Here is a 24,345-nt window from a genome sequence, read left to right as displayed (position 1 = left end):
TCCATAAATAACAATTTTTCATTAAATGAATATGAACATGTACATTAGGACTACATAATTTCATGCCAGTATCGGCCCTTCTACTAAAACAAATATCAACATGAAATCTTGCATCAAATTTCATGTCTAATATATACAAAAATACAACAATTATAACCAAAACATCTAATGCTTGCTTGTCTATATACATACACAAAAAAATTGCCATCCCCAACAAATTTCAAGTACAAATACAATATCAAGTCAAAGTATATGTATTCACAAGTAGATGCTTGGATATTCAGAAGTTAATTGCTGGTAGTGAAATTCACTAGCAGTTAAAATAAAAGTGATATGGCTCATGCTCTCTCAATGTCTTATTTTGACAAAAAAAAAAAGCTACTCAGAAGCGGTGATTGCTTTGTAATATGCAATAATTGCTTTAGTTCATATGCCAAAATGAATACACCACTTGATTCATTCTTTTCACATTATGGTGGATCGTTCTGAGAAGCTAGTTGGCATGAGAGGGTTGTAGTTGGCTGGACATCTGACCGTTCCATCTATAGCCATTTGGATAAAAGTAGATGGCCCACTCATACCCTTCAACTAAAAATGCTTCAAATGCAAGCTTGAGGATGAAGAGAAAGAAGGAAGAGGGAGGAAGAAGAAGAGAGGGAGCACAAAAGCATGATGGAGAGAAAGAAGAATTTGGTTAGTGCATCAATGCTGGAAGAGGAAGAGAGAGAATGAAGGAGGGAAGAAGAAGAAGAAGAAAGTGATTGTTCAATAGCTAATTATAGGAGGGATAAATTGAGCATTTCACCAAAAAAAAAAACATAATTAGAAATGAGATATTTAGACCTTTAGAATAATTTGGATTCCATTAAGCCTTACCTACAATTTTTTATGTTTTGAAGACCCTTAGTGCGATTCTTCCTTTTTGATGTTAAATTTAAACCATCCACATTAAATCCATACGATCCAAGTTAGTGGTAAGCATATCTATAATTTTTTATATTTTTTATAATTTTTATTTTAATACATACAAGATAAATATAAATTAAAAATATAAAATTTAAACCGTCTAAAGAGTGGTGATGCTTATCCCCAAGTGAGCGCTGAAGATTGGTCCCTCCTTCCTATGAGATGGTCCCATTAGAGCATAAACACCATGCACTACTTCTGCATACTTTTTCCACGTTACTGAAGTTTATTTTGTAATCATTTCATGTTGTAATTCGTGATTTTTTTTTTTCATATTCTTTGATTTGTTATCTTCTCCATAATAAACACAACCTCTCTATTTTTGGATCATTATTTTCCATCCACTTCCAAAAGGAGTTATAGATGCATTCTCACTCTTTAAGATATTTGGCCAAAATCATTTCCCATCCATTTCCTTGTGAAGTACGCTATATTTCCATCTTGTTTTGATGAATCTATTGCTTGAATCTCGTTCAGCTTTCCATACTGATTGTTTTGCCTTTAGAAGCACCGCGAACGGAGGTTGGAATCATGTCGAGCGCAAAAACATTGATTTTTCGTTTTAGATTTCCGGTCCCTTTTGGAAAGTTCTGAACTTAGGTTTTATTCGGTTTGAACACCCGATTTTATTGTCGTTGAAATTGCAGTCATCGGAGGCTGGGATCGTCGGAAAAAGCCGGCTTAAGTTACGGGCCTCGGCGGGTCCATTGCTGTGCGAATCCGGATCAAAGAACCCGTCTGGTTGAGTAAGACGAGCTAGACGACGGGACGTTTCCGTATGCCGGAACGCGTCTTCCTCAGCTACCCGGAAGAACGCCGTTTTGCCCATGCGTGAACGCACCGTTTCAATAATTGTTTTTTGGGCTACAGTCGTGTTTGGGTTTGGTGGTCTTTTTCTTTTTCATTTTCCCCTGGACTATTTTTATTTTGGGCTTAAATTTTTCCAATTCTGTTTTCCTTCGCTTAGGGCTTACGTTTTAGGCTTTTTTATGATTTCGAAAAAAACATTTGTTATTATTCCCGAAATTAATTTGGGTCATGGTTTTCCACGTGTGTATTCAACATTTCAATTGCCCCAAATCTATTTTGAAGTTTAAATGTTTTGGGTCATTTTGGTTTCCTTCCTGAAAGTTATTTGAGCTAAATAAATCACGTTTAAATTTGATTTTTCTCACATATATTTGTTCAGCATTCTGTTTGTATATGTGAGAATTTATTTTATGTTCTATTCAATTGTTTAATGTTATGGGGATTTAATTTTGTCTATAAAATTTTGAAAAATTATTTTATGAATATCTAATTGTCTGAAAATTTGGGAAATCAGTTTTAGGCAATTATATGATTGATTGAGTTTTCAAAGTTATGTTTGAATTTACTGAAATTAATTATTTGGTACGTTACATAATAGTGGGAGAATTTTTTCCAGTTATTTAATCGCATAGCAATATTGTTGATTAGATTGATTGATTAAATTCTCATTATGAAACTTATGTGGATATATTTGATGTTTGTGCACCTTTCTTTGATTAAGGAGCAGCCACAGCATCCTTATAGGTTTATTGTAAGAAGAATTACATACAAGTCCCACTCAATATAATTAATTACCTCAAGATCCACTAACAATTAAGTTTATAAGAATATCAATGTGTTGTCACTTTTTTAAGCTCAGTTGTCAATAGATTTCAGGATAATTAATTGTATTAAGTGAGACCTTAAAGTAATGAGCTCAATTTGTCAATAGATCTCGGGGTAATTAATTGTATTAAGTGGGACCTTAAAATAATTTTTCCTTTGTTATATATATAATTACTCACTTCTGGACTTTGAAATATCAATTGTAATTAAGTATGTGATTATAGTTTATGTTTGCCCAAAAGGAGATAATTATTGTTGCATAATTAATTAGGATGGAATAGAATTGGCCTTATATTTTCCTAATTAGCCCATGGGTACTAGGGATTGTAAATGCATCCTAGTTTCATTATACTGGACATAAATTTGTGCCATGCTGAAATCTTTGCCCATAAGTAGGTTTCAGTGACGTGAAATTTATGCTTTACATTAGTAAACATATACTTAAATGTGATGGTTGATTGCCTCATATACTTGTATAAGCATGATTATTATTAAATTTCTGATTTTAATTTGCAGTATTATCATTGTCTTTTAAATTGTTAAAATTCCCAGGATTACATTGGTTAGAGACAATTGCTGAGCCTAGAAGGAGTTACACACAAACAGTTTTTCATATAAATTTTTTTCAATAAAGATGATGTTGACATAAATAGAATTCTGTTATCCATTAATATCAATATGTGAGGTCAAGAAGTATTGTAAGATCAAATTTCACGGTTTTAATAGAAAAACCTCAATGACTAGTGTTGGCTCTTCCTCAGTTGCCATTATTATGCCTGCATACTAGTCAAAAGATTCCCTCTCATATTTATTTTTATTTTCTCTATTGACTATTTATCTTATGTTTTTTAGTTATGGTAAGACTAAAACTAAGAGCTCCGCAACAAATCATTTAGTAATGGTGAGAGGTAACCTTAAGTCTTCCTCTGTATTTCTTTGGTTTATGAGAATTCTATATAAATATTTTTAATAGAGTTTGCCCAACAGGCTAACCTCTAGAACATTCTTAAGAATACTTCAGGCTATAAACTCCCATGTAATGCATCTTTATTATTTTGGAAGAATGAATAGATTATTGAGAATTCTAAATTTTCAAAACGAGGAGTTTATCGCGTGGGCTGAGTTTTCTTTACAGACTAACCCCATCATGACTTACATTTTGCAACAATATCATCCAAATTGATTTTAACCACTTCTAACAAAATCAAAATGTTTCTTGAAATGTTCTCAAGAGGCTTAACACTACTACTTATAGGCTTCTAACTTAAATTACCATTTTCCTCTCAAAGCCAATTTATTATTACATTCTGGATGTTTGCATAATTCTATTCCATAATTAAGATTGCAAATAGGCATAAACAAACATGCTTTTCGCATATTTCAAACGCCATCTCTCAACTTTTCCTCTAAACCCCCAAAAATGCTGATGACAAGTGTGGAGACTTCTTGAAAAGGATCACATTCACACATAGGCTATGAACAGCAACACATCATATATAGATACTTCACGTGCGATGCATGTTTTGTTGCATGACTGAATGATCACAAATCCTAATTATGATTTTTGTTTTGAGGGCTGCTTTTCTCGTCTGTTGGTGATGATCTGACTATGATTACTTCTGGAAGGCTACTCTGTGATGGTACTAAAGGATTCATCTTCATCTCTTTGCCTTTTCCCCATAGAACCATGTACAATCCACACACTATCAACATCCCTCCTATTATACTGCAAATTTGCATTGCCAAGTCATAAAACAATATAAAGTCAGTCGAACACCCACACAAAACAGCATCAATGCACGTGTGAGGAGTAAGCATACGCACGCACACATACCCCCCTACCTTCCCAGATATAGCTTCTCGTCCAACATGAAAGAACCAGCAATGGCCACAAAGACAAGCAAAAGAGGGTTGAAAGCAGATACATAAAGAGGTCCTTTCATGTCCACACACCATGCCATTACCACCACCATTATTCCAGACACCACTATTCCCTATATTCATGATTAAATAATTCACATACTTCACAAAAGTGCAATGTAACCACTCATCAATGTTTTTTTGGTTGGAAAAATCACTCTCAAATTCCATACAAGAAATCTAAATATACTAAAGTCTTAAGAATGCACAAAATTACTCTAAAATTTCATGTCGTTTTGTGAAGTTGATAACAACTGTTGGATAATTTTTAATAGAGTTGTTCAAGTAAAAACTAAGTGGCAATATTTGACAACTTCAATAAAAGACACGATAAATGAGACTTCAAACTAATTTTATAATTTTATGATAATTTTCTATATTTAGATTATTTATGTAGGACCTGAGATTGAATTTTTCAAAATTTTTTGTTTATAAAAAATATTAAATTTATAACATACCGCATAGGCCACAGTAAGAAGCCTAACATCCCAACCCAACTTCCATTGAGTCAAATCACTCTCAAGACAAATAGCAAGTGCAGTTGATAAGAGTGCTGCCATTGAACTCATTAAAGCTGTGCTTGAGTAATAACATGGATAACTCTTGCTCATCTTAGCCTATATTCCAACAACCAAAACAATCTCAAATTTGCAGTCAAAACATGGGAACAAAATGAGTGTCAGTTAACATCCACGTACTAAAAGCCGAATTGATAAAGACACTGGTTTAGGGTTAATTATCAAAATCATAGTTAAACTTTGATCAAACCAGTCAAGATATTAATTTAATGGTTTGCCAGTTCACCACGGACGGGTCTATAGTTAACATAATACGGTAATATTCATCTTTAGAAGAAGACCTGGATAATAAGCCACAAAGCATAAGTGGCACTGCTTCCTAGAGAACAAAGGGCACCCAAGAGAGCCTTCATACTAGAGGGAGCTAGTAGTGATGCCACTTGTCCCTTTCGATGATGCAAGAGGGTGATGTGGAAGGAACCTGTGTCTATTTTCGTGCTTTTGAAGAATGTGAGAACCATGGCCCCTCCTATTGCCACTATTGTTCCAATGATCTTCACTTGTCCTGCTACTGTTCTTAAATTCAATCTTTCCAAGCTGTTCACAAGTTCAAACGCATGCATATACTTCAAAGACACCAAAACATAAAATTAAAAATATGAATTTAATTAAACCATTCACTTATAATGAGACTATTGAAATTAAGAATTGTAATGGAAAGTAATAAAAAATCAATCACAGAAATTAAAAGTGGATTGAAACTCCCCGGACGGAGACGGCCATGAGAAAGGTGACGGCTGGAGTGAGATTGGACATGGCCGAAGCAAACGTGGCGGATGTTAAAGCCAATGACTCCAAGTAAAAGTTTTGTGACATTACTCCTCTGCGTCATAATATCACAATATCGGTCAATTTAAGCTATTTTTTCCTCACTAATAATACCTATAAATCTCCCCTCTATTTTAAAAATAAATCTCTCTATTATAAGTCACTCGTAAGTTGTAGCTAATTCACAAGAATCCAGAAAAATTAATTACATCATTAAAATTATTTAAGAATTGCTTTGATTTTTATTTTTATCCTTAGTAAATACCATAAACTTAAAAAAAGATATCTACTCGTTAAAAATTGAGAAGGATATATTTGAAATAAAGTAATTGATACTATACAAACTCTAGCAAAGTGATCACTTATATTTGTTCTTCATTTTTAGAAGATGATGTCTCTGTTAAAAATAATAAAATTAGTTCTCATAACAAATAATGGACAGGGTTGAAGTTGAAAAGACAAGAACCTTTTATTTTTTTTAATAGATTATTTTATCTGGACGCTAAATTTTGAAAATAGAGGATATATCAGTGGAAATTGAAGAAAAATCTAGATATAATTTATTTTCAAACATTATCCATAAGACAAAATTGAATTTCATCCCTATCATATTAATCTGTCATTGTGCACAATTATTGACAATTATTTGACAAGCATACATATAATCTGGATGCTGTTTTGATAAAAAAGATATACGAATTGAAGTATTGATTGTGACCTAACACCATACTATAGTCTGTAGTACATGGAAATAAAAAACAATTCGAAATAAATATTTATCTATTTATGGAGACAGTGTAATAAATCCGAAACAGCTTGTCCCTCTGGACACATCCGATAAATACGCAAACGTTTGGACTGGAGTGAAAAATAAAATAAAATAATATATCTACAATTTTATTAAGGGATAGGTGGAGAAAGAGGGACTTGGTTTTGATGCTCCACCCGTCCGGTGCACCTCCACTGATCTGAGGAGAATATCTGGACCGTTCAGATCTTCTCCCTGATTTAGTGGAGCTGCGGTGGAGAGGCTTGTGGAGGAGCAAAGCCAAGTCTGAGAAAGAGTCACGTATCTCTACGATTATATTCTATGCTCGATAACTTTGTATTCCCAATCAAGAAACGGAATAAACTATTTTAAGTCTCTGTAACAAAATAAAAAGGAAAAAATAGCGACAGTTCAGTAGTCAATTTCTTTTTCTTTTTTGTATTGTAATGGATATCTTGCCATTGAAAGGATCATTCCATACTAAACTATTACCTTATAAACAGAAAAAAAAAACACACAGATATAACAATTTTCAATTATTTATTTTGGGCCTGAATAATTATTAGTTATTAATTAATAATGATTTGATACATACCCAAATAACCCACATAGAAATGCCTGAGACAGAACGCTCCAAGTCATCTTCGGTCTTTTATTCCTGTAAATAATTTACCATATATGAGTCGTCTAAAAAGCTCTTAGATTTTATTTATTATATTGGGTTCCTTTGAACTGCAAAGCTTTGAACTAAAGTGCGTGTAATCATTTTCCAATAATGACTTTCAATAAATATCTCTACCCCACTACCTTATCTTGTGAATATTTCCAACTTTATATAATCAAGGGAATATTTTTTACCGTTTTCTAAAAATTTGACCAGTTATTAAATGATCAAAATACTGATTTGAAGAATAATGACCAAAACTAAAGTCGAACTATGATAAATCGACCATTTATTAAACTAGTTAAAATATTGTTTAACGGTTAATCTTTACGGGTTGACTCAAATTTATATAATATGATTTTTAGTTCATACATGTTATACATACATACAAACATACATGTATGCGTGGGCACTTTTTTCATACAAAGAAAAAAGTCATGAGCGTGAACCCAGATTATCAAAAATAAACCAGACCACCACTTAAGATCAGTGTCCACTGTGCAAGACATGCAAACTATCTATGACAACATAACGACATATGTTGTACGAAGATTCATATGATATTACTCTCTCTCTCCATTAATATAGAACACCGATTCAACACAAACTCTGATATAAACACCGTGGAGTAATTGATCAAAAAATAAAAAAACACCGTAAAGGAAAACAAGCACACAAATAAAAGAAATGAACTAGCCTTTCAAGAAAAAGAGCGAGAGGAGCAATGAAGAGAGTGGCGAACATATAGCGATAAGCAATGAGGATTCTGAGGTTCATGCCGTCGTTGACGGCGATCTTGTACAGCACATTGATTCCGGCGTATGTTATCTGAAGCACCACCATTAACATCGCTGGCTTTAGCCCCTCAACCACATCCCCAACGCCGCCTAACTTCCTCATCTTTAATTGTGATTAGAACCGATAGAGAGAGAGGGAGGGAGGGAGGGAGGGAGAGAGAGAGAGAAGGAAGGAAGGAACAAAGAGTGTAGTACGGTTTAATTGTTCATCCGAGGCAAGGAGACGCTGGTCTTTTCCTTGGAATCTTATATATAGAAGTCGCTTCTAATAATTATTTTACCATCTCATAGAAATTAAAATAAATATATAAATTATTAATATTTCTTAAAGAAGTGAAAAAATTATTATTGTTCAATATATTATCTTTAAAAATAATTTTTATTTCATATATAATTTTTTCTACTCAAGAAAAATTGTAATAGAGTAAAGTTTAAAAAAAATAATCCATAATTATTTTAAACAATGTTCGAATTTTTGTATATTTTTATATTTAGTATTCTATTATATCTTGAATATGATTATGGAGGAGGATATTCATGAGTAATTAAAAAAATAATGATCAATTTTCTTAAAAAAAGAACTTGTAGAACATGGCGCACTTATTCACGGAAGAAACAGAGAAGGAAAATAAGGGAAGTGTTGTTACATCCCACGGCACGTCATCCATTGACTACATTGCGCCACCTGCTTGACACGTAAGAGCTGGCCCTTCTCATCTTCTTCCACACTTCCACTCAATTAAATTCATGCTTTCAGTTCACCGCGCGACACCATGCTCATAGCTCATACGACGTCGGTTAAACGTAATTTTCTTTTCTCAAATCAATAAGTTAACTAGATTTTATAGCCATGCAATACATAAGATATTAACTACTCGTTGCAATATAAGGGAATAAAGAGGACAGAAGATTTTAATGAGCTTTATAAAAATAGAAATGATTTGGTATTCTAAAATATAAAATACTTTTATAAAAATAAAGTTTCATTAATTATACCTGTTTCCACATTATCCTTCCCTCTTTATTATATTTTATTTCTCTATTTATATTTCACAAATAAAGTTATATTAAATTTAATATATCTTTGAAAATTTATGTCCATGCTTTAAAATGATAAGATTGTAAAGTATATTTAATAAAATTTATTTGTATAAGTAATTTTGTAAAAAAATATATTATAAATTACTTCCTCTAAACTATAATATAAAGCATTGATAATCACTTCATGGTTCTAAAAAAAATTTAGTTGAAACATTAATCATTTTAAAAAAATTTACATCTTTTTAACTATACCCTTATTAAATACTTTATATAAGTGCTTTGATAATGATAATTGAAATTTCAATGCATCAATTTTTTTAAAAAGAGTAATAAATGAAGTAGTCATATAGTTAGAAATATAACTATAAAAGTTACTCAATACCCTACTATGTTATCATCCAAAGGGAATATATTTTAGTATTAATTTCATATTCACCACTTATTTATCATTGTGGGTCCCATACCCACCTTTTTTTAAAATTATAAAGCCATTGTAATATTTATTTTTATTTACTATATAATAATGAAAAATTATTATAAAAAATTAAAAAAAGGAGGTCAAATGGTTATTGTAGAACTACCACCACTACCACAAGAGACCCTATTACTTGACAGTTATTTTAACCTATATTTCATAGTTTTTAACTGTCAAGTAATAAGACGCTATATATTAAGGCCATACTTACTTGATGATTAAAAATTATCAAGCATTGGGGGCCTTACTTAACGATTATTTTTAAATAACCGGTCAAGTATATCCTTACATAATTGGTTATGTAAGCAAATACATGATGATTATTTACAAATGATCGTCAATTATTTTGGAGTACTTGACAGTTATTTATAAATTACCGTCAAGTAATTATGGCAAAAATTAGGCCTCATTTTTCTAGTTCTTGCCATAATTAGTTAAGAGTTATTTATAAATAACCATCAAGTATACAAATATCGCAAATCTAAGAATAACCAATGCTTTTAATGGTACATCTTACTACGTCTTGCTGTGAATCTAACATGACTCCATTAAACTATACTCTTGTAATATCAAGTGAGCCACATGCAACATCTTTTTGCTTAATGCATCAACAACCATAGTAGCCTTACACAAATGGTATTCTAACTTAAAGCCATAATCTTTGAGAAGTTTCACATCAACTTCTTTGTCTGATATTCAATTCTTTCTGATTTACTAGATATTTCAAGCTCTTATGATTACTGTATATACTAAACACCACACCATATAAATAATGATGCCAAATCTTCATAGTAAAAACCATAGCTACAAGCTCCAAATCATGTGTTGGATACTGTTACTCATGCAGCCTCAATTGTCAAAATGCATAAGATACCACTCATTCGTCTTACATCAATACACATCCTAGACCTTTTGAAGAAGTATCTGTATAAACCTCGAAAGCCAACCACATATTAGGGATAATTAACACGAGCATTGTAGTTAACCTTTCTTTCAATTTCTTAAATACATCTTCACACCTATTATCCCATATAAATGGATGATCTTTTTTGGTCAATTTGGTCCAAGGAGAAATAGTCTAAGAAAATCCTTGAATAAATGGTCAGTAATATCTAGCTAATCTCAAAAAATTGTGTATCTTTATGACTGAACTAGGATGCTCCCATTTCAACACTGCATCCATTTTATATGAATTAACTGAAATCCTGTCCACAGAAACCATATGTCCTAAAAATCTAATTTTCTTAACCAAAACTTGCACTTGTTTTTAGCATAAAGCTAATTATATTTTAGAATCTAGAGTACAATCCTAAGATGTTTGACATATTGTTCCTCATCCTTAGAATAAATCAAAATGTCATTGACAAAAACTATGACAAAACTGATCCAGATAACATCTGAAGATGTGGTTCATATAATTCATAAATATTATAGCCGCATTTGGGTTTAGTGATAAAACCCCAGCAGAGCTTCATAATGAATACAATATTTTAGTTTTTGAGCTTTTTGAGGCCAAGACCCTTAACCTTTTTATCAGAAGTAATGCATTCCTAAGAGAAAAGGTAGGGTTTTTTTTATCCCATCAAATAAATCCTATAAGAAGTTTCTAAAAATTTTATCCAATTCTACCAATACATTCACTACTACATAAAAACACTACAGTGGCGTTTAAAATTTTAATTTTATGGTGTTTTTAAAATGCTATAAATTTCAATGCTATTAAAAGTCTTAAGTGTCATTTCACTAATTAATGAAATGCCACAAAAAGCTGGCACAGTGATGGCATTTCTTCAAATAAAAATACTACCTCTCAAAATTTAAAAAAAAAATAAAAGGAAAGAGGTGGTGTTTCTTCTAATAAATGGCACCTTTCTTCCTTTGTTTTTTTTTTAAATTAGCAAGCATAAATTTATATATATAATATTTCATATATTCATCAATTTATATACATAAATTTTTTAATAAATATATAACTAAGTTATACAATAATTTTTATCTATACAATTATCATAACTAAATAATTAATTTTTCATTATACAAAATTTCAATAAACTTACTATGATCATAAAAAAAAATCATGAGAGTACCTCAAATACTTCTTTTATATATTTATTGAATCTGTCAAAAATTTGAATCAAAGTCAGAGTGACAAGATATTCAAGATTATATATATATATATTGCAGAGGTAAAAATATAAAATTAACTTGCCTCTATATTGAACTTTTAGCAAATAGCAGCATAGCTAGGATAAGATAACCATAGAGCAATGTGTCTAAAAAATTATAATAAAATAATTATTTTATTAAAAAGCAAAAGGGTGGCATTTCTCAATGCAAGAAATGCCACCTCTCTGCTTTTAGTTATTAAAAAAATTATAATAAAATAATTATTTTAACTTATAAAAAAAATTAAATAGTACAAAACAAGAGAGGTGGTGTTTAGCTTTGGAAACACCACCTCTCTCAATTTATTAATTTATTAAATATTAATATATAATAATTATAAATTATAATTAAATACATAATAATAAAATTTATTGAATCCAATAAAATGAAATACTAAATTAATAACAAAGTATAAAGATAATATTTTAAAGCTCAATAAATGCCACTTCCTTGACATTTTTTGTTAAATAATATAATATACTAATTAAAATTATTAATTTAATAAATTATAATAAAATCATTATTTAATTTGATAAAAAATAAATCAATAATAGAGTAAAGAGGTGGCATTTTTAAGTTTCAAAAATGCCACCTCTCTGCTTTTTAATTATTAAATAATAATATACATTAATAATTTATACTAATTAAATAACTTAGAATAACATAATCATTTTAATTTTTAAAGAAGTTAAATAATACAACAGAAGAGAGGTGGTGTTTTCAATATTTAGAAATGCCACCTGTCTCCATTTATTTATTATTAAATATTATTAAGTATTAATTATAAATTTTAATTAAATAATTAATAAAATAATTATTTAGTATGATAAAATAAAATATTAAATTAATAATAGAGTATAAAAGTAATATTTTTAAGCTCAGCAAATGCCACTTCCTTGACTTTATTTGTTAAATAATATGATATACTAATTAAAATTATTAACTAAATAAATTATAGTAAAATAATTATTTGATCTGATAAAATAAAATAACAGATCAATAACATAGTAGAGAGGTGGTATTTTCAAGCCCAAAAATGCTTCTTAATGATTAAATAATAATATTATATGTTTTTAATAAGTACTAATTAAATAAAATAATTATTTAAATTAAACAAATTAAATAACATAAAACAAGAGAGGTGGTGTTTCTAGCTTTGGAAACTCCACCTCACTCAATTTATTAATTTATTAAATATTAATATATGATTATTATAAATTCTAATTAAATACATAATAATAACAATTTATTGAATCTGATAAAGTAAAATGCTAAATAAATAACAAAGTAGAAAATGACACTTTTTTAGCTTTTTTTGTTAAATAATATGATATACTAATTAAAATTATTAATTAAATAAATTATAATAAAATAATTATTTAATTTGATAAAAATAAATCAATAATAGAATAGAGAGGTAGCATTTTTAAGTTTAGAAAATGCCACCTTTTTACTTTTTAATTATTAAATAAATATATGTATATATATATATATATATTAACAATTTATACTAATTAAATAACTTAAAATAACATAATCATTTAAATTTTTAAAGAAGTTAAATAATACAATACAAGAGAAACGCCACCTCTCTTGTATTGTATTATTTAACTTCTTTAAAGATTTAAATGATCTTTGAAAATGCCGCCTCTCTCTCCATTTATTTATTATTAAATATTATTAAGCATTAATTATAAATTTTAATTAAATAATTAATCAAATAATTATTTTTAAGGGAGTATAAAGGTAATATTTTTAAGCTCAACAAACGCTACTTTTCTAACCTTATTTGTTAAATAATATGATATATTAATTACAATTATTAACAAAATAAATTATAAAAAAATAATTATTTTATCTGATAAAATAAAATAATAAATCAATAACAGAGTAGAGAGATAGCGTTTCCAAGCTCAGAAAATGCCACCTCTCTACTTTCTAATGATTAAATAATAATATATATTTTTAACAAGTACTAATTAAATAAATTAATTATCTTAACTGTAAAAAAATTAAATAACATAAAACAAGAGAGGTGGCATTTCTCAGCTTTGGAAACGCCACCTCTCTCCATTTATTAATTTATAAAATATTAATGTATAATAATTATAAATTTTAATTAAATATATAATAATAAAATTTTATTTAATTTGACAAACTATTAAATTAATAATAGAGTATAAAAGCAATATTTTTAAGCTCAACAAGCGCTACTTCTTTAACCTTATTTGTTAAATAATATGATATACTAATTAAAATTATTAATGAAATAAATTATAACAAAATAATTATTTAATTTGATAAAATAAAATAATAAATTAATAACAAAGAAGAGAAGTGACGTTTCCAAGTTAGAGAAATGCCATCTCTCTGCTTTTTAATTATTAAATAATACTATATATTTTTAATAAGTACTAAATAAATAAATAAATTATTTTAATTTTAAAAAATTAAATAATAAAAAAATAAGAGAGGTAGCATTTCTAAGCTTTAGAAATGCTACCCCTATCAATTTATTAATTTATTGAATATTAATATATGAGGATTATAAATTCTAATTAAATACATAATAATAAAATATTATTTAATTTAATAAAATAAAATACTAAATTAATAACAAAGTTTAAAGGTGATGTTTTTAAACTCAGCAAATGCCACAATCCAGTTGTTAATAAGTCTTGCAGTAATTAATTTTTTTATGTGCGATCTCACTGTAATTCTCTCAAAAATATACGTTCAAATCATGATCTGTTTTTGTGGATGTTGTGTGAGAACCTTTTGTATATAATATATATTTGTTCTAGTTTTTATTAGAAAGACAAGTCTCCCACGGATGTCGATCCTCGTCAGCAAATAATAATAATAATAATAATAATCTAAGCATCGGGGAGCATTAACGAAATGTTTCCCAAAAATTAAAAGAATACTCTAGCCAGCTTGAAATGAGTAGCATTATTTGAAATAAATTGGTGTTATATTTATGTTTTACTACCTCCTGTCAAAAGGACATATCCAGAAACATGGAGGACAAATATGGGGGCCTAACACTAATTTTTACATTTTTTTATAAGTAAAATAAAAAAATTCCAATATTTTCCAAATAATTAATCAAATTATGGGGGCCAAGCTCCCCTCTCCCCCTACATGCATCCCTGATATAAGATTTATTTGAAAGTTTCGAGTTGCTCCTAAAGATAAGGTGTCATTTTTTTTTTCTATTTACCAAAAGAAAGTCTCATTTTTTTCTTGACTCCTATATTAATTTTTTTTTTGGTTCAATAACAACCGTATTTTTGAGATATTTTTATCTCTATGCATTAAATTTTAGTCATTAAATTGGAGGGCTATTTTTAGAAAAGTGTCACAAATTCTCTACATATATATTAATTATAACCTATCTAATTAATTTTTTATCTCTTCAATTTAGTTAAAAGCATTTTATATTTAAGACTTGGAAGAGGGAGTACATATTAATTATTTCTAAATAGAACCCATATAGAGTACAACAAGATTAGATCAGTCGAATAAATTCAACCAAAAATATCAGTGAAGCGAGTGATCCAACTGTCACTGATTTGGCCAAAGTAACCTTCGATTTGTTTTTTTTTTTTTAAATACAAGGTAAAAACCGTGCACGGGATAAAATTATGTTATGCCAGAGGTCATGAGTTTTCTGCACTGTTGGATCCTCGAGGATCATAATATCAAAATTTTCTCCAAAGGTTTGGTGGGCAATCATGTTAGCACATTCATTAGCTTATCTGGAGATATGGTTAAAAATAACCGTTCAATCTCTCATTATAAGATTTTTAATTTTCTTGATAGTTTCAAATAAAAGATGATCCTTGGTGGAGTTGTTGAATGAACAACAAAGAGCATCCATTCAGAGTAAATGTTGATTTTGTTAAACTTGGCATTCCAACAAATGTTGAGACTTACCCAACGTACTCAATAATTCCATAGCAATGCTAATTGTCAAGGTGGCGACCAAGATATCTGGAGAATCCTATAAACCGTTGTCTATGGCACCACGGATTGACACCACCACATACAATTGCCCCAATTGAAAGCTTTGGCTGTGTCAATTCAAAGCAATAATTTTCATGCCCACGTCCTATTTCCATTCTTACCAAGTTTTAGTGGCGTCTGCGGCTATAGGACCACTCCATTATAACTAACATTATTTTAATTGAGCTGTATTCCAATAAGAGATTGGGAAAAAATTGATTTTATATTGTAATCGCCTTCTAATTAACTTTATTATATTGATAAAAATTTATCAATATATATATATATAGGAAATTTTTTACCGTATAGAATATATAGAATATGTCAAGTTCTACCTCTATTTTTTTGTACCAAGCTCTACTAGAATAGTTAAAATTCCGATACGTCGTGGTGAGTTATATTCCAAAAAATAATATTCGGATTTTAAGGAATAATATTTTTACTTTTAGAAGATTCGGCCTAATTTTGAAAATTTTATCTTGTAAATTTGTCAACCTCTAAAATATATATATATATATATATATTCATATGAATACTTTATAAATACCCATTTTATGCAACTCTCGTTTTGGAAGAATGTATGGCCTTCCAATTCTGAATTTTCAGAATGGGGAGTTTATCTCTTAGCTTGGTTTTGAACAAAAAAAAAATATTTATGACATATCAAAAAAGAGAAAACACTATCAAATCTCACATAAACAATCTAAATATAAAATAGCCTTACGAAATCACAAGATTACCCTGAAGTCTCATATCATTTATTAAAGTTGTCAAGCTTGTTAATTATTTCTGGGATAGTTATTAGTGATGTTTTTCATTTGACAAGTAATAAACAACAATATAATTAACAATTATCCAATAGTAGTTATTATAATTTACATATAGATCATGCATCGTTCCATTCCATTTTGGATTATTACCAATAGGTATGATCGAATATGCTCTTTGAATGTTATTTCAAACACCATTATGCTTCTCCTTTAAACCAACAAAACATTTGAGGCTTCTTCAGTGAAAGAATCACATGTAGGATATGAACAACACATCATAGCTAGGCTTCTTCAATTTATTCAACAATCTATCATGTATTACTATTACTACTTCACTTGCATATTTTGATGAATGATTGAATGATCACAATCCTTAGCAAATTCAACTTCACAATTGTTATGATGACGGTTGATTTTATCATCCGTTGGCGGTGATCTCATCACAATGACTTCATCGAGGTTTTGAGATGGAATAAGTTGATTCATCTTCTTCATCTCTTTGCCTTTTCCCCACAAAACCAAGTATAATCCACACACTATCAATATTCCTCCTATTATACTGCAAATTTGCATTGCAAAGTCAATATATATATATATATATATATAAAGTTAGACGAACACACACACATATACACATACGTAACATCATCTATGTATGTGTGAAGAGTAAGCATGTGTATGTGTGTATATATATATAGATATACCTTCCAAGATATAGCTTCTCGTCCAACATTAAACAGCCAGCAATGGCCACAAAGACAAGCAAAAGAGGGTTGAAAGCAGATACATAAAGAGGGCCTTTCATGTTCACACACCATGCCATCACCACCACCATTATTCCAGACACAACTATTCCCTGTATGTTCATATTGTCATTAAAATTCACATACTTAAAAAAAAAAGCAGAATAGTGAAACTAAAATTTTCTTTTTATAGAAATGAAATACAAAATTATTGGGAACAATTGAGGAGTGAATACTCAAAACTAGGGAAAGGGAACAAATGAGTAAATGCTTGAAACATGCCACATTTTAATTCAAGATCTCAATATTCGAGTTTGAGTCCTTAATTCTATTTCAGTATATATTCCATTTAAAACCCAACTTTCTGATACTGGATTTTTCCCATCAATTAAGTCTAATTACATATTGGATGTCTTAACCAAAACTTACAAGAAGCTTAATTTTTACAGGTATATCAACAATGTACGTTAACTTGGTTATTAAATTTTATTCGATGCATCAAGAATCCAGACAGAGTTGAAATTAATATCAGATATCATACCGCATAGGCTGTTGTGAGAAGCCTAATATTCCAACCCAACTTCCATTGAGTCAGATCACTCTCAAAACAAAAAGCAAATGCAGTTGAAAACAATGCTGCCATTGAACTCATTAAAGCCGTGCTTGAATAATAATATGGGTAACTCTTGCTCATCTTCGCCTGTACTCCAACAGCTCAAACAATGTCAAATTTGCAGTGATACACAACAACGGTAAGCAGGCAAAACAAAAACAGAAAAAAAGTGTTGATTAACATAATAATATTATTCATTTTGAGAGATCGAAGAATGACCTGGATGATGAGCCATAAAGCATAAGTGGCGCTGCTTCCTAGAGAACAAAGGGCACCCAAGAGAGCCTTAATGCTAGAGGGAGCTAGTGGTGATGCCACGTGTCCCTTATGTTGATGCAAGAGGATCACGTGGAAGGAGCCTGTGTCAATTTTTGTCCCTTTCAAGAATGTTAGGACCATAGCCCCTCCTATTGCTATTATTGTTCCAATGATCTTGAGTTGTCCTGCTACTGTTCTTACACTCAGTCTTTCCAAGCTGTTCACAAATTTGAAACCCATATACTTTACAAAGACATCAAAACATAAATAAATACAAATAACTTTGAATTATAATTTTCAAAGGATGATGACAAGAAAATAAAAATTAAAAAATAAATTTAGGCCTTTAATTCTCTTATAAACGAAACAGTGCAAGTATATAGATAATCACTATACTACTTACAAAAGTAGATAGTCAAATTACTCAAGTATATTTAACAAAGAGAAAAGGCATTGCAATGAAATTAAAAATAATAAAAGAAAATAAAGGAAAAATTAAAAATGAAAAGGGAAATGCAATAATGAAACTCACCTGAAGGAGACGGCCATGAGAAAGGTGATGGCTGGGGTGAGATTGGCCATGGCCGAAGCAAAGGTTGCAGATGTTAAAGCCAATGACTCCAAGTAAAAGCTTTGTGACATTACTCCTCTACGTAATAATTATATATATCTTAATCAGTCAATTTATGCTATTTTTCTCTCTCTAATAATGTAAGCACTGTGTGTTTATGTGTAGGAAATACTCTCACTACAACATTTTGTTGCTATAGCAACAACTAGTTTTGCAACAGGTAAAGAAGTGTTGTCTAAGATTAGAATAGGCAACAATTTTCTGACTATAACATTTGAATGCCACTTTATGCTTGTTACAAATTATATTTTAAATGGAGAACTAAAAAAACCTGTTACTTATTTATTTACAATCAATACCCGCCCCCTAAATAATTTTCCTTAGGGGCGTGGCTCCCTTTCTTGAAGATTGACGCTCTTGTTAATTTTTGTTATTATTCTGCTTAACTCATATCACATTTATTTAATTATAATTTATATTAAAATATGAATATTTGAATTAGAAAAAAAGGAGATGACCATTAATTTCTCGAAAATCTCACCCCAAAAGTCGAAATCCTTCGTCTCTTTTCATGACGATCTTCATGAAAAGAATAACAGGTTTTCATTTGTTCTTTTTAGTTACTTAGCAGTGAGTATACTATCTAACAACTATATTTTCAAGCAAAAATATTAATATATATATATATATATATATATGCAACTACTGTGTCGACACGAAAATTATTAGTGAATTAAAAAAATATTCTTGAACTTTTCTATAATTAATATTACAATCAAAATTCTTCAAATTTCTCCTCTAATTCTAAAATTAGTACAAAAATTTTCCAAATTTTATTAAACTTATGCATACATAAATATTCTTTATTCTTTGAATTTGACTGAAATTATATGGTTTTTTCCTCTATTTACAAAAGATGGACAAACATTACCCAAAAGTAGAAATGATACTCGTGTATTTTACCAAATTTAAGAGAAATTTTGTAATTTTGTATTGAAATGAAGAAAGCGTATTATTTTTTCAATAGAAGAAAGTGTATAATTTGTTCTTCATTTTAGATGATTATGCGGGTTTTAAAAATAAGAAATAGTTTGAATAATAATAAATGTATTTTATCGAAGTTACGTGTGTGTTTGGATATAAGTTTGCACGCATGCAAAACTCTTAAGTTTTTATCATTGAAGAGAAAATATGCATGCAATCATCTAAAATATATGCAATGGGGCAATTCATGTAATTAATATATTTCTTATTTCAAGGGGAGATCCAAATTTAGAAAATTGATATATTCGTGTAATTTCAACAAAAGTAATGACCATATAATTAACTATCTAAAATTTTTCATTATTTCTTTTTTTGCTAAAAAAATTAATATGTCCAAAAATAAATTTTAATCCTATCACATATATACTTAGTCATTGTGCACCATTAATTACATGCATTATCTGAATAATTTTGTATGATTAAAAAGAATGAAGTGGAAGTATTGATTGTCATCACCTAATTGATATATACACGGAACTAAAAGCCAATTCGAAATAAGTATTTAACTATTTATAGAAAGAGTATATGAAATACGCAAACGTTTTGACATAGAAGAATAAATGTATATATAATTTTGTGGTCTAGAAAATACTACACACTTCATGAAAAGGTAGAGAAAGAGTCACGTATATATCACTATGATTATATTTCTATGTTTTGCAATACTTTATAACTTTGTTCTCCGAATCGAGAAACATCGATCTGAGAATAATCTTTGAAGTGTTTATTTATTTATTTGTATTTTAATGACCCTCTTGTCATTACAAAGAAGGGTAAGACTTATGTATTTAACTTTATATATGCAATATACTTATATCAAATCAAATCATGACATTTAAATCCTTATATATTAATTTAATTAATAACAAGAATTTATGAAAAAAAAATAATCTATGAAAGATACACATATCTTGATTTTATTAAATACAAGCATTTTAAGTATATAAATTTAAGTATACAAGTTTTTCTTTGAAAAGAATCCATATAACACACTGGCACACACGCAATGATTATCAATTATTTTTTTAGGGACATGAATAATGTACAACTATTAATTAACAATGATTTGATACATACCCGAATACCCCACACAGAAATGCCTGAAAAAGTACGCTCCAAGTCATCTTTGGCCTTTTACTCCTGCAAATAGTTTGCCGTGTATAAGTCATTTAATTTGTTGGGGGGGGGGGGGAGGGGGTGGGAAATTGATTTCTTTATTTCTTAATTAAGCATAGGAGAGCACAAATATTTTAATCTAAGATTCTTTTTTATTGGATTTCCATTGTCTAGGTCAAATAGCTAATCACCAGCGCCAAGCTTTAAAGTTTGAACTGCAAATTAAAATGTACCTCCTCCTCTGTTTCTATATATAAAAAAAGTTATCATTTATTGTTTTTTTATTTATAAGCAAAATCACATATATCTCAATATGCATTTATTACAATTTTTTTAAATTATCCCTCACAAACTCATAATTTTCATTGACAATAAACAATTAATGCAGCCTTGTTTTGATTAAATACAAGGGTATTTTCATCTAGTTTTTTTATTTCAAGACACAATTATTATAGTTTAACCAATTTTCTTAAACTATATGATGCCATTATTTTCTCTTATACTTCCTCTCCCTCTAATTCAAAATATAAGCATTTTCCTTTAACTAATCTTCATTCAAAATATAAGTAATGTAATATATGTAAAAATTATTTTTCTATTTTATCTCTTATATTTATTAATCTAGATACTTGTGTAAAGTTTTCTCTCAATGAAGTGTATTGGTAATTGAGACAAAAAGTAAAATAAAAAATAATATATATTTTTATAAAAATAAAACTTTATTAATATGTGAATTTTTTAAAAACTATTTATATTTTGGATTGGAAGAAGTATATAATAATTTAATTTTCTTATAATAATGGCTTTCAATAAATATCTCTACCCACCACCTTATCTTGTGGGTATTTTCAACTTACTGCCAATAAAATTATGTAGCTACTACTGTGGTCCTTGACTGTAAAATTATTTTTATTGCATGCATGCTTTATACTTGCATTTCTTGTATTTAAACTCGCCCGCCATGGAAGATGAGTGTTGAAAAGAAAAAAATCCTTTAACCAAGCACTAACCCAGACAGTTAATATTACAACGTAGCAATATAGTACGAAGAATCTTATTATATTAATTGTAACATATACATATATATATATATATATATATAAGAAATGAATTTACCTTTCGAGAAAGAGAGCGAGAGGAGCAATAAAGAGAGTGGCGAACATATAGCGATAAGCAATGAGGATTCTGAGGTTCATGCCGTCGTTGACGGCAAGCTTGTACAGAACATTGATTCCGGCGTATGTTAACTGAAGCACCACCATTAACATCGCCGGCTTCAACCCCTCAACTACATCCCCAACTCCAGCCATCTTCGCCATCGTTAATTGCGATCACAATCACAACACACAAACAGAGAGAGGGAGAGAGAGAGAGGGAGGGAGGGAGGGAGGGAGCAGAGAGTGTTGTAGGGTTTAATGCGTTGTGGGTGACAGATGAAGGAGGTATTTATGGAGGAATAAGGAGGCAAGTAATGTGGTTTTCCACGCAAACGTTATGCTCATCATTGTAATTAGATCCAACTAGTTATTTTTTAGTATAAATTTTAAATGATACAACAAAAATTACTATCCTCATTTATCGTTTATTTCTATTATATAATGTTATTGTGTTCTATCAACAATCATATCTCTAAAAATATTGTTAATTAAAAGATTACTTTTAATAATTTTATTTAGTGTTATCTTAATTAGTCTTTCTCTACTCTCCCTTTCTCATGTGCTGATTGCAATTCTTAACATCTTCATCCTAGTTGCCTCAACTTTATGTTAATTGTAAGTTATTATAATTGGAAGATTATCTTTATTTTAGATTTTATATTTACTAAAACTATAAGTGATATAAAATATAAAATATAAAAATATTAATCTGAAGCATCTAATTTTAATCTACACTGTCCAAATTTATGGTCATCACCTGGTGATTGATTTTATTAATTGCACCATCTGCTTGACAGCTACGTGCTCTTCTAATCTGCATCCACACTAACAATCAAATCTCACTGAAATTGTCCGGAAAAGTTTTATTATATATATCCTTATTAAATTTAAAATTTTAAAAATCATAACAAATTACTCAATTGTTTTCAATTACGAAAACTTTTAATTCATAACTAAAATATATAAAAATTTAACCTAAACTACTAGGAAATAAATAATATGGACTTTAATAATTTTTGAAAATTATTATATATTCCTTCTTTTTTAAAAAAGATATATTTCCTTATGTTTTTAATTAAGTGCAGAGAATGTCCAAGAATTTTGAGTAAAATCAATGAAATGTGTAACTTAATCTTTGTTTCATGATAATTTTGCATCAGTCTTGAAAATAGAAAACAGTATATGTAAATTCACCAAAAAAAAAGAAAAAGAAAAAGAAAAAGTATATTTAAACAATCCGGATTATTTTATTCACTTCCTGTGATCAATGGAAATTTTTGGGTACACATTTGATGAAGTATTTGCTTTAGTTATTCATAACTATATAACTAATATGTACTCCATTCAATCCCTATTATAAAGCACCTCTAACCACCTTATTGGAATCAAGTATAGTAAACTTTTAATTTTATTTATTTAAATAAAAAATTTGAATTGTATTACATTCTCTCTCAAAATTAATGAATATAAATATGAGTACTATTGAAAAAATTTAATTAATACACCCACTAAGGCATCAAGTGCTTTATATTAAGGATCATTAATCTCCCCTACAAGGCGTCTTGTAATAAGATTTGGATGGAGTATGTTTATAATTCAAGTACTAGACATAATATTTTGTATACTATATATTTGAAGCAACCTAGCACTCCAAGATAGTGACGGCAAGCCAATTTTTTTTTAAATTACAATAATTATTTTCATTCGGCCAAAAATAAAAAATAATTATTTTCATATGATAAAACATAAAAGTTAGCAAACTCAATGGTCAAAAGTAGAAAACAAACCAGCTGTATCCTAAACCCATAGAAAGAAGCACATAAATAAATCATAAAAATATTAATATAGTGAAGGTCATTAAAAAAAATATACATATATAATAATTTAAAAATTAAATAATATTTAGCCAATGACACCATAACAATCACAAAAGACAAAGCTCAAAAGCTACTGCATCTCTTGCACTTTCTCTTATGCTTGATTTGGATCAGGGAGTGCTTAAAAAAGAAAAATAAGTATGGGTCCTTAGCGTGTTTTGAATTGATCCTATGTTTTTTTTTTTTTTTTTACCTCTAACTAAGTCGCTTAAATTTCATATGTTTGCATCATTACTTTTTATATTTTTTTTAGGTAAATATAACTTTTGATCCCTATATTTTACTCGTGTTTTGCTTTTAGTCCCTATAATTTTTTTTTTATATTTTAGGTCCCTCCACTTTTATTTTCATTGTTTTGGGTCATTTTAAGGTCCTTGTAATTTGCACATAGAGGGACCAAAAATAATGA

General features: G+C 29.0%; 2 protein-coding genes across 3 annotated transcripts; both read right to left on the bottom strand.

Moving 5' to 3' along the window:
• Positions 1-3,713: 3,713 nt before the first annotated feature.
• Positions 3,714-8,239, bottom strand: LOC129306817 (WAT1-related protein At1g68170-like). Of its 2 annotated transcripts, XM_054947563.1 has the most exons (7): positions 7,998-8,239; positions 7,232-7,294; positions 5,807-5,922; positions 5,381-5,637; positions 4,980-5,138; positions 4,444-4,595; positions 3,717-4,327 (listed from the first exon to the last, which is right to left on the bottom strand). In XM_054947563.1, the coding sequence occupies exons 1-7, from the start codon at positions 8,198-8,200 to the stop codon at positions 4,153-4,155; spliced, it is 1,125 nt and encodes a 374-aa protein (XP_054803538.1). In that variant the 5' UTR covers positions 8,201-8,239; the 3' UTR covers positions 3,717-4,152. The 2 variants fall into 2 exon arrangements, with proteins under 2 accessions (XP_054803539.1, XP_054803538.1); XM_054947564.1 differs by lacking the exon at positions 4,980-5,138 and having other exon boundaries at positions 3,714-4,327.
• Positions 8,240-16,716: 8,477 nt separating this feature from the next.
• Positions 16,717-22,283, bottom strand: LOC129307096 (WAT1-related protein At1g68170-like). The gene is made up of 7 exons (XM_054947961.1): positions 22,019-22,283; positions 20,864-20,926; positions 18,704-18,820; positions 18,133-18,388; positions 17,842-18,000; positions 17,262-17,413; positions 16,717-17,116 (listed from the first exon to the last, which is right to left on the bottom strand). The coding sequence occupies exons 1-7, from the start codon at positions 22,219-22,221 to the stop codon at positions 16,885-16,887; spliced, it is 1,182 nt and encodes a 393-aa protein (XP_054803936.1). The 5' UTR covers positions 22,222-22,283; the 3' UTR covers positions 16,717-16,884.
• Positions 22,284-24,345: the final 2,062 nt, after the last annotated feature.

This window comes from Prosopis cineraria, unplaced genomic scaffold (assembly GCF_029017545.1).
Source record: "Prosopis cineraria cultivar Desert tree isolate PC_DT_omini unplaced genomic scaffold, ASM2901754v1 PC3, whole genome shotgun sequence".
Taxonomy (NCBI): Eukaryota; Viridiplantae; Streptophyta; class Magnoliopsida; order Fabales; family Fabaceae; genus Prosopis; species Prosopis cineraria.
Note: the sequence above shows the minus strand (reverse complement) of the source record. Positions and strands in the feature narration are given on the sequence as shown.

Excerpts from the sequence above, each read along its gene's own strand:
- LOC129307096 (XM_054947961.1), bottom strand. The coding sequence starts at position 22,221 with ATGGCGAAGATGGCTGGAGTTGGGGATGTAGTTGAGGGGTTGAAGCCG. Across the intron at positions 18,821-20,863 it reads TTTCTGTGTGGGGTATTCGG|AGGAGTAATGTCACAAAGCT; the intron begins GTATGTATCAAA and ends ATTATTACGTAG. Across the intron at positions 17,117-17,261 it reads GAGAAGCTATATCTTGGAAG|TATAATAGGAGGAATATTGA; the intron begins GTATATCTATAT and ends GCAAATTTGCAG.
- LOC129306817 (XM_054947563.1), bottom strand. The coding sequence starts at position 8,200 with ATGAGGAAGTTAGGCGGCGTTGGGGATGTGGTTGAGGGGCTAAAGCCA. Across the intron at positions 5,638-5,806 it reads TCTCATGGCCGTCTCCGTCC|GCTTGGAAAGATTGAATTTA; the intron begins GGGGAGTTTCAA and ends AACTTGTGAACA. Across the intron at positions 5,139-5,380 it reads CTTTGTGGCTTATTATCCAG|GCTAAGATGAGCAAGAGTTA; the intron begins GTCTTCTTCTAA and ends GTTGGAATATAG.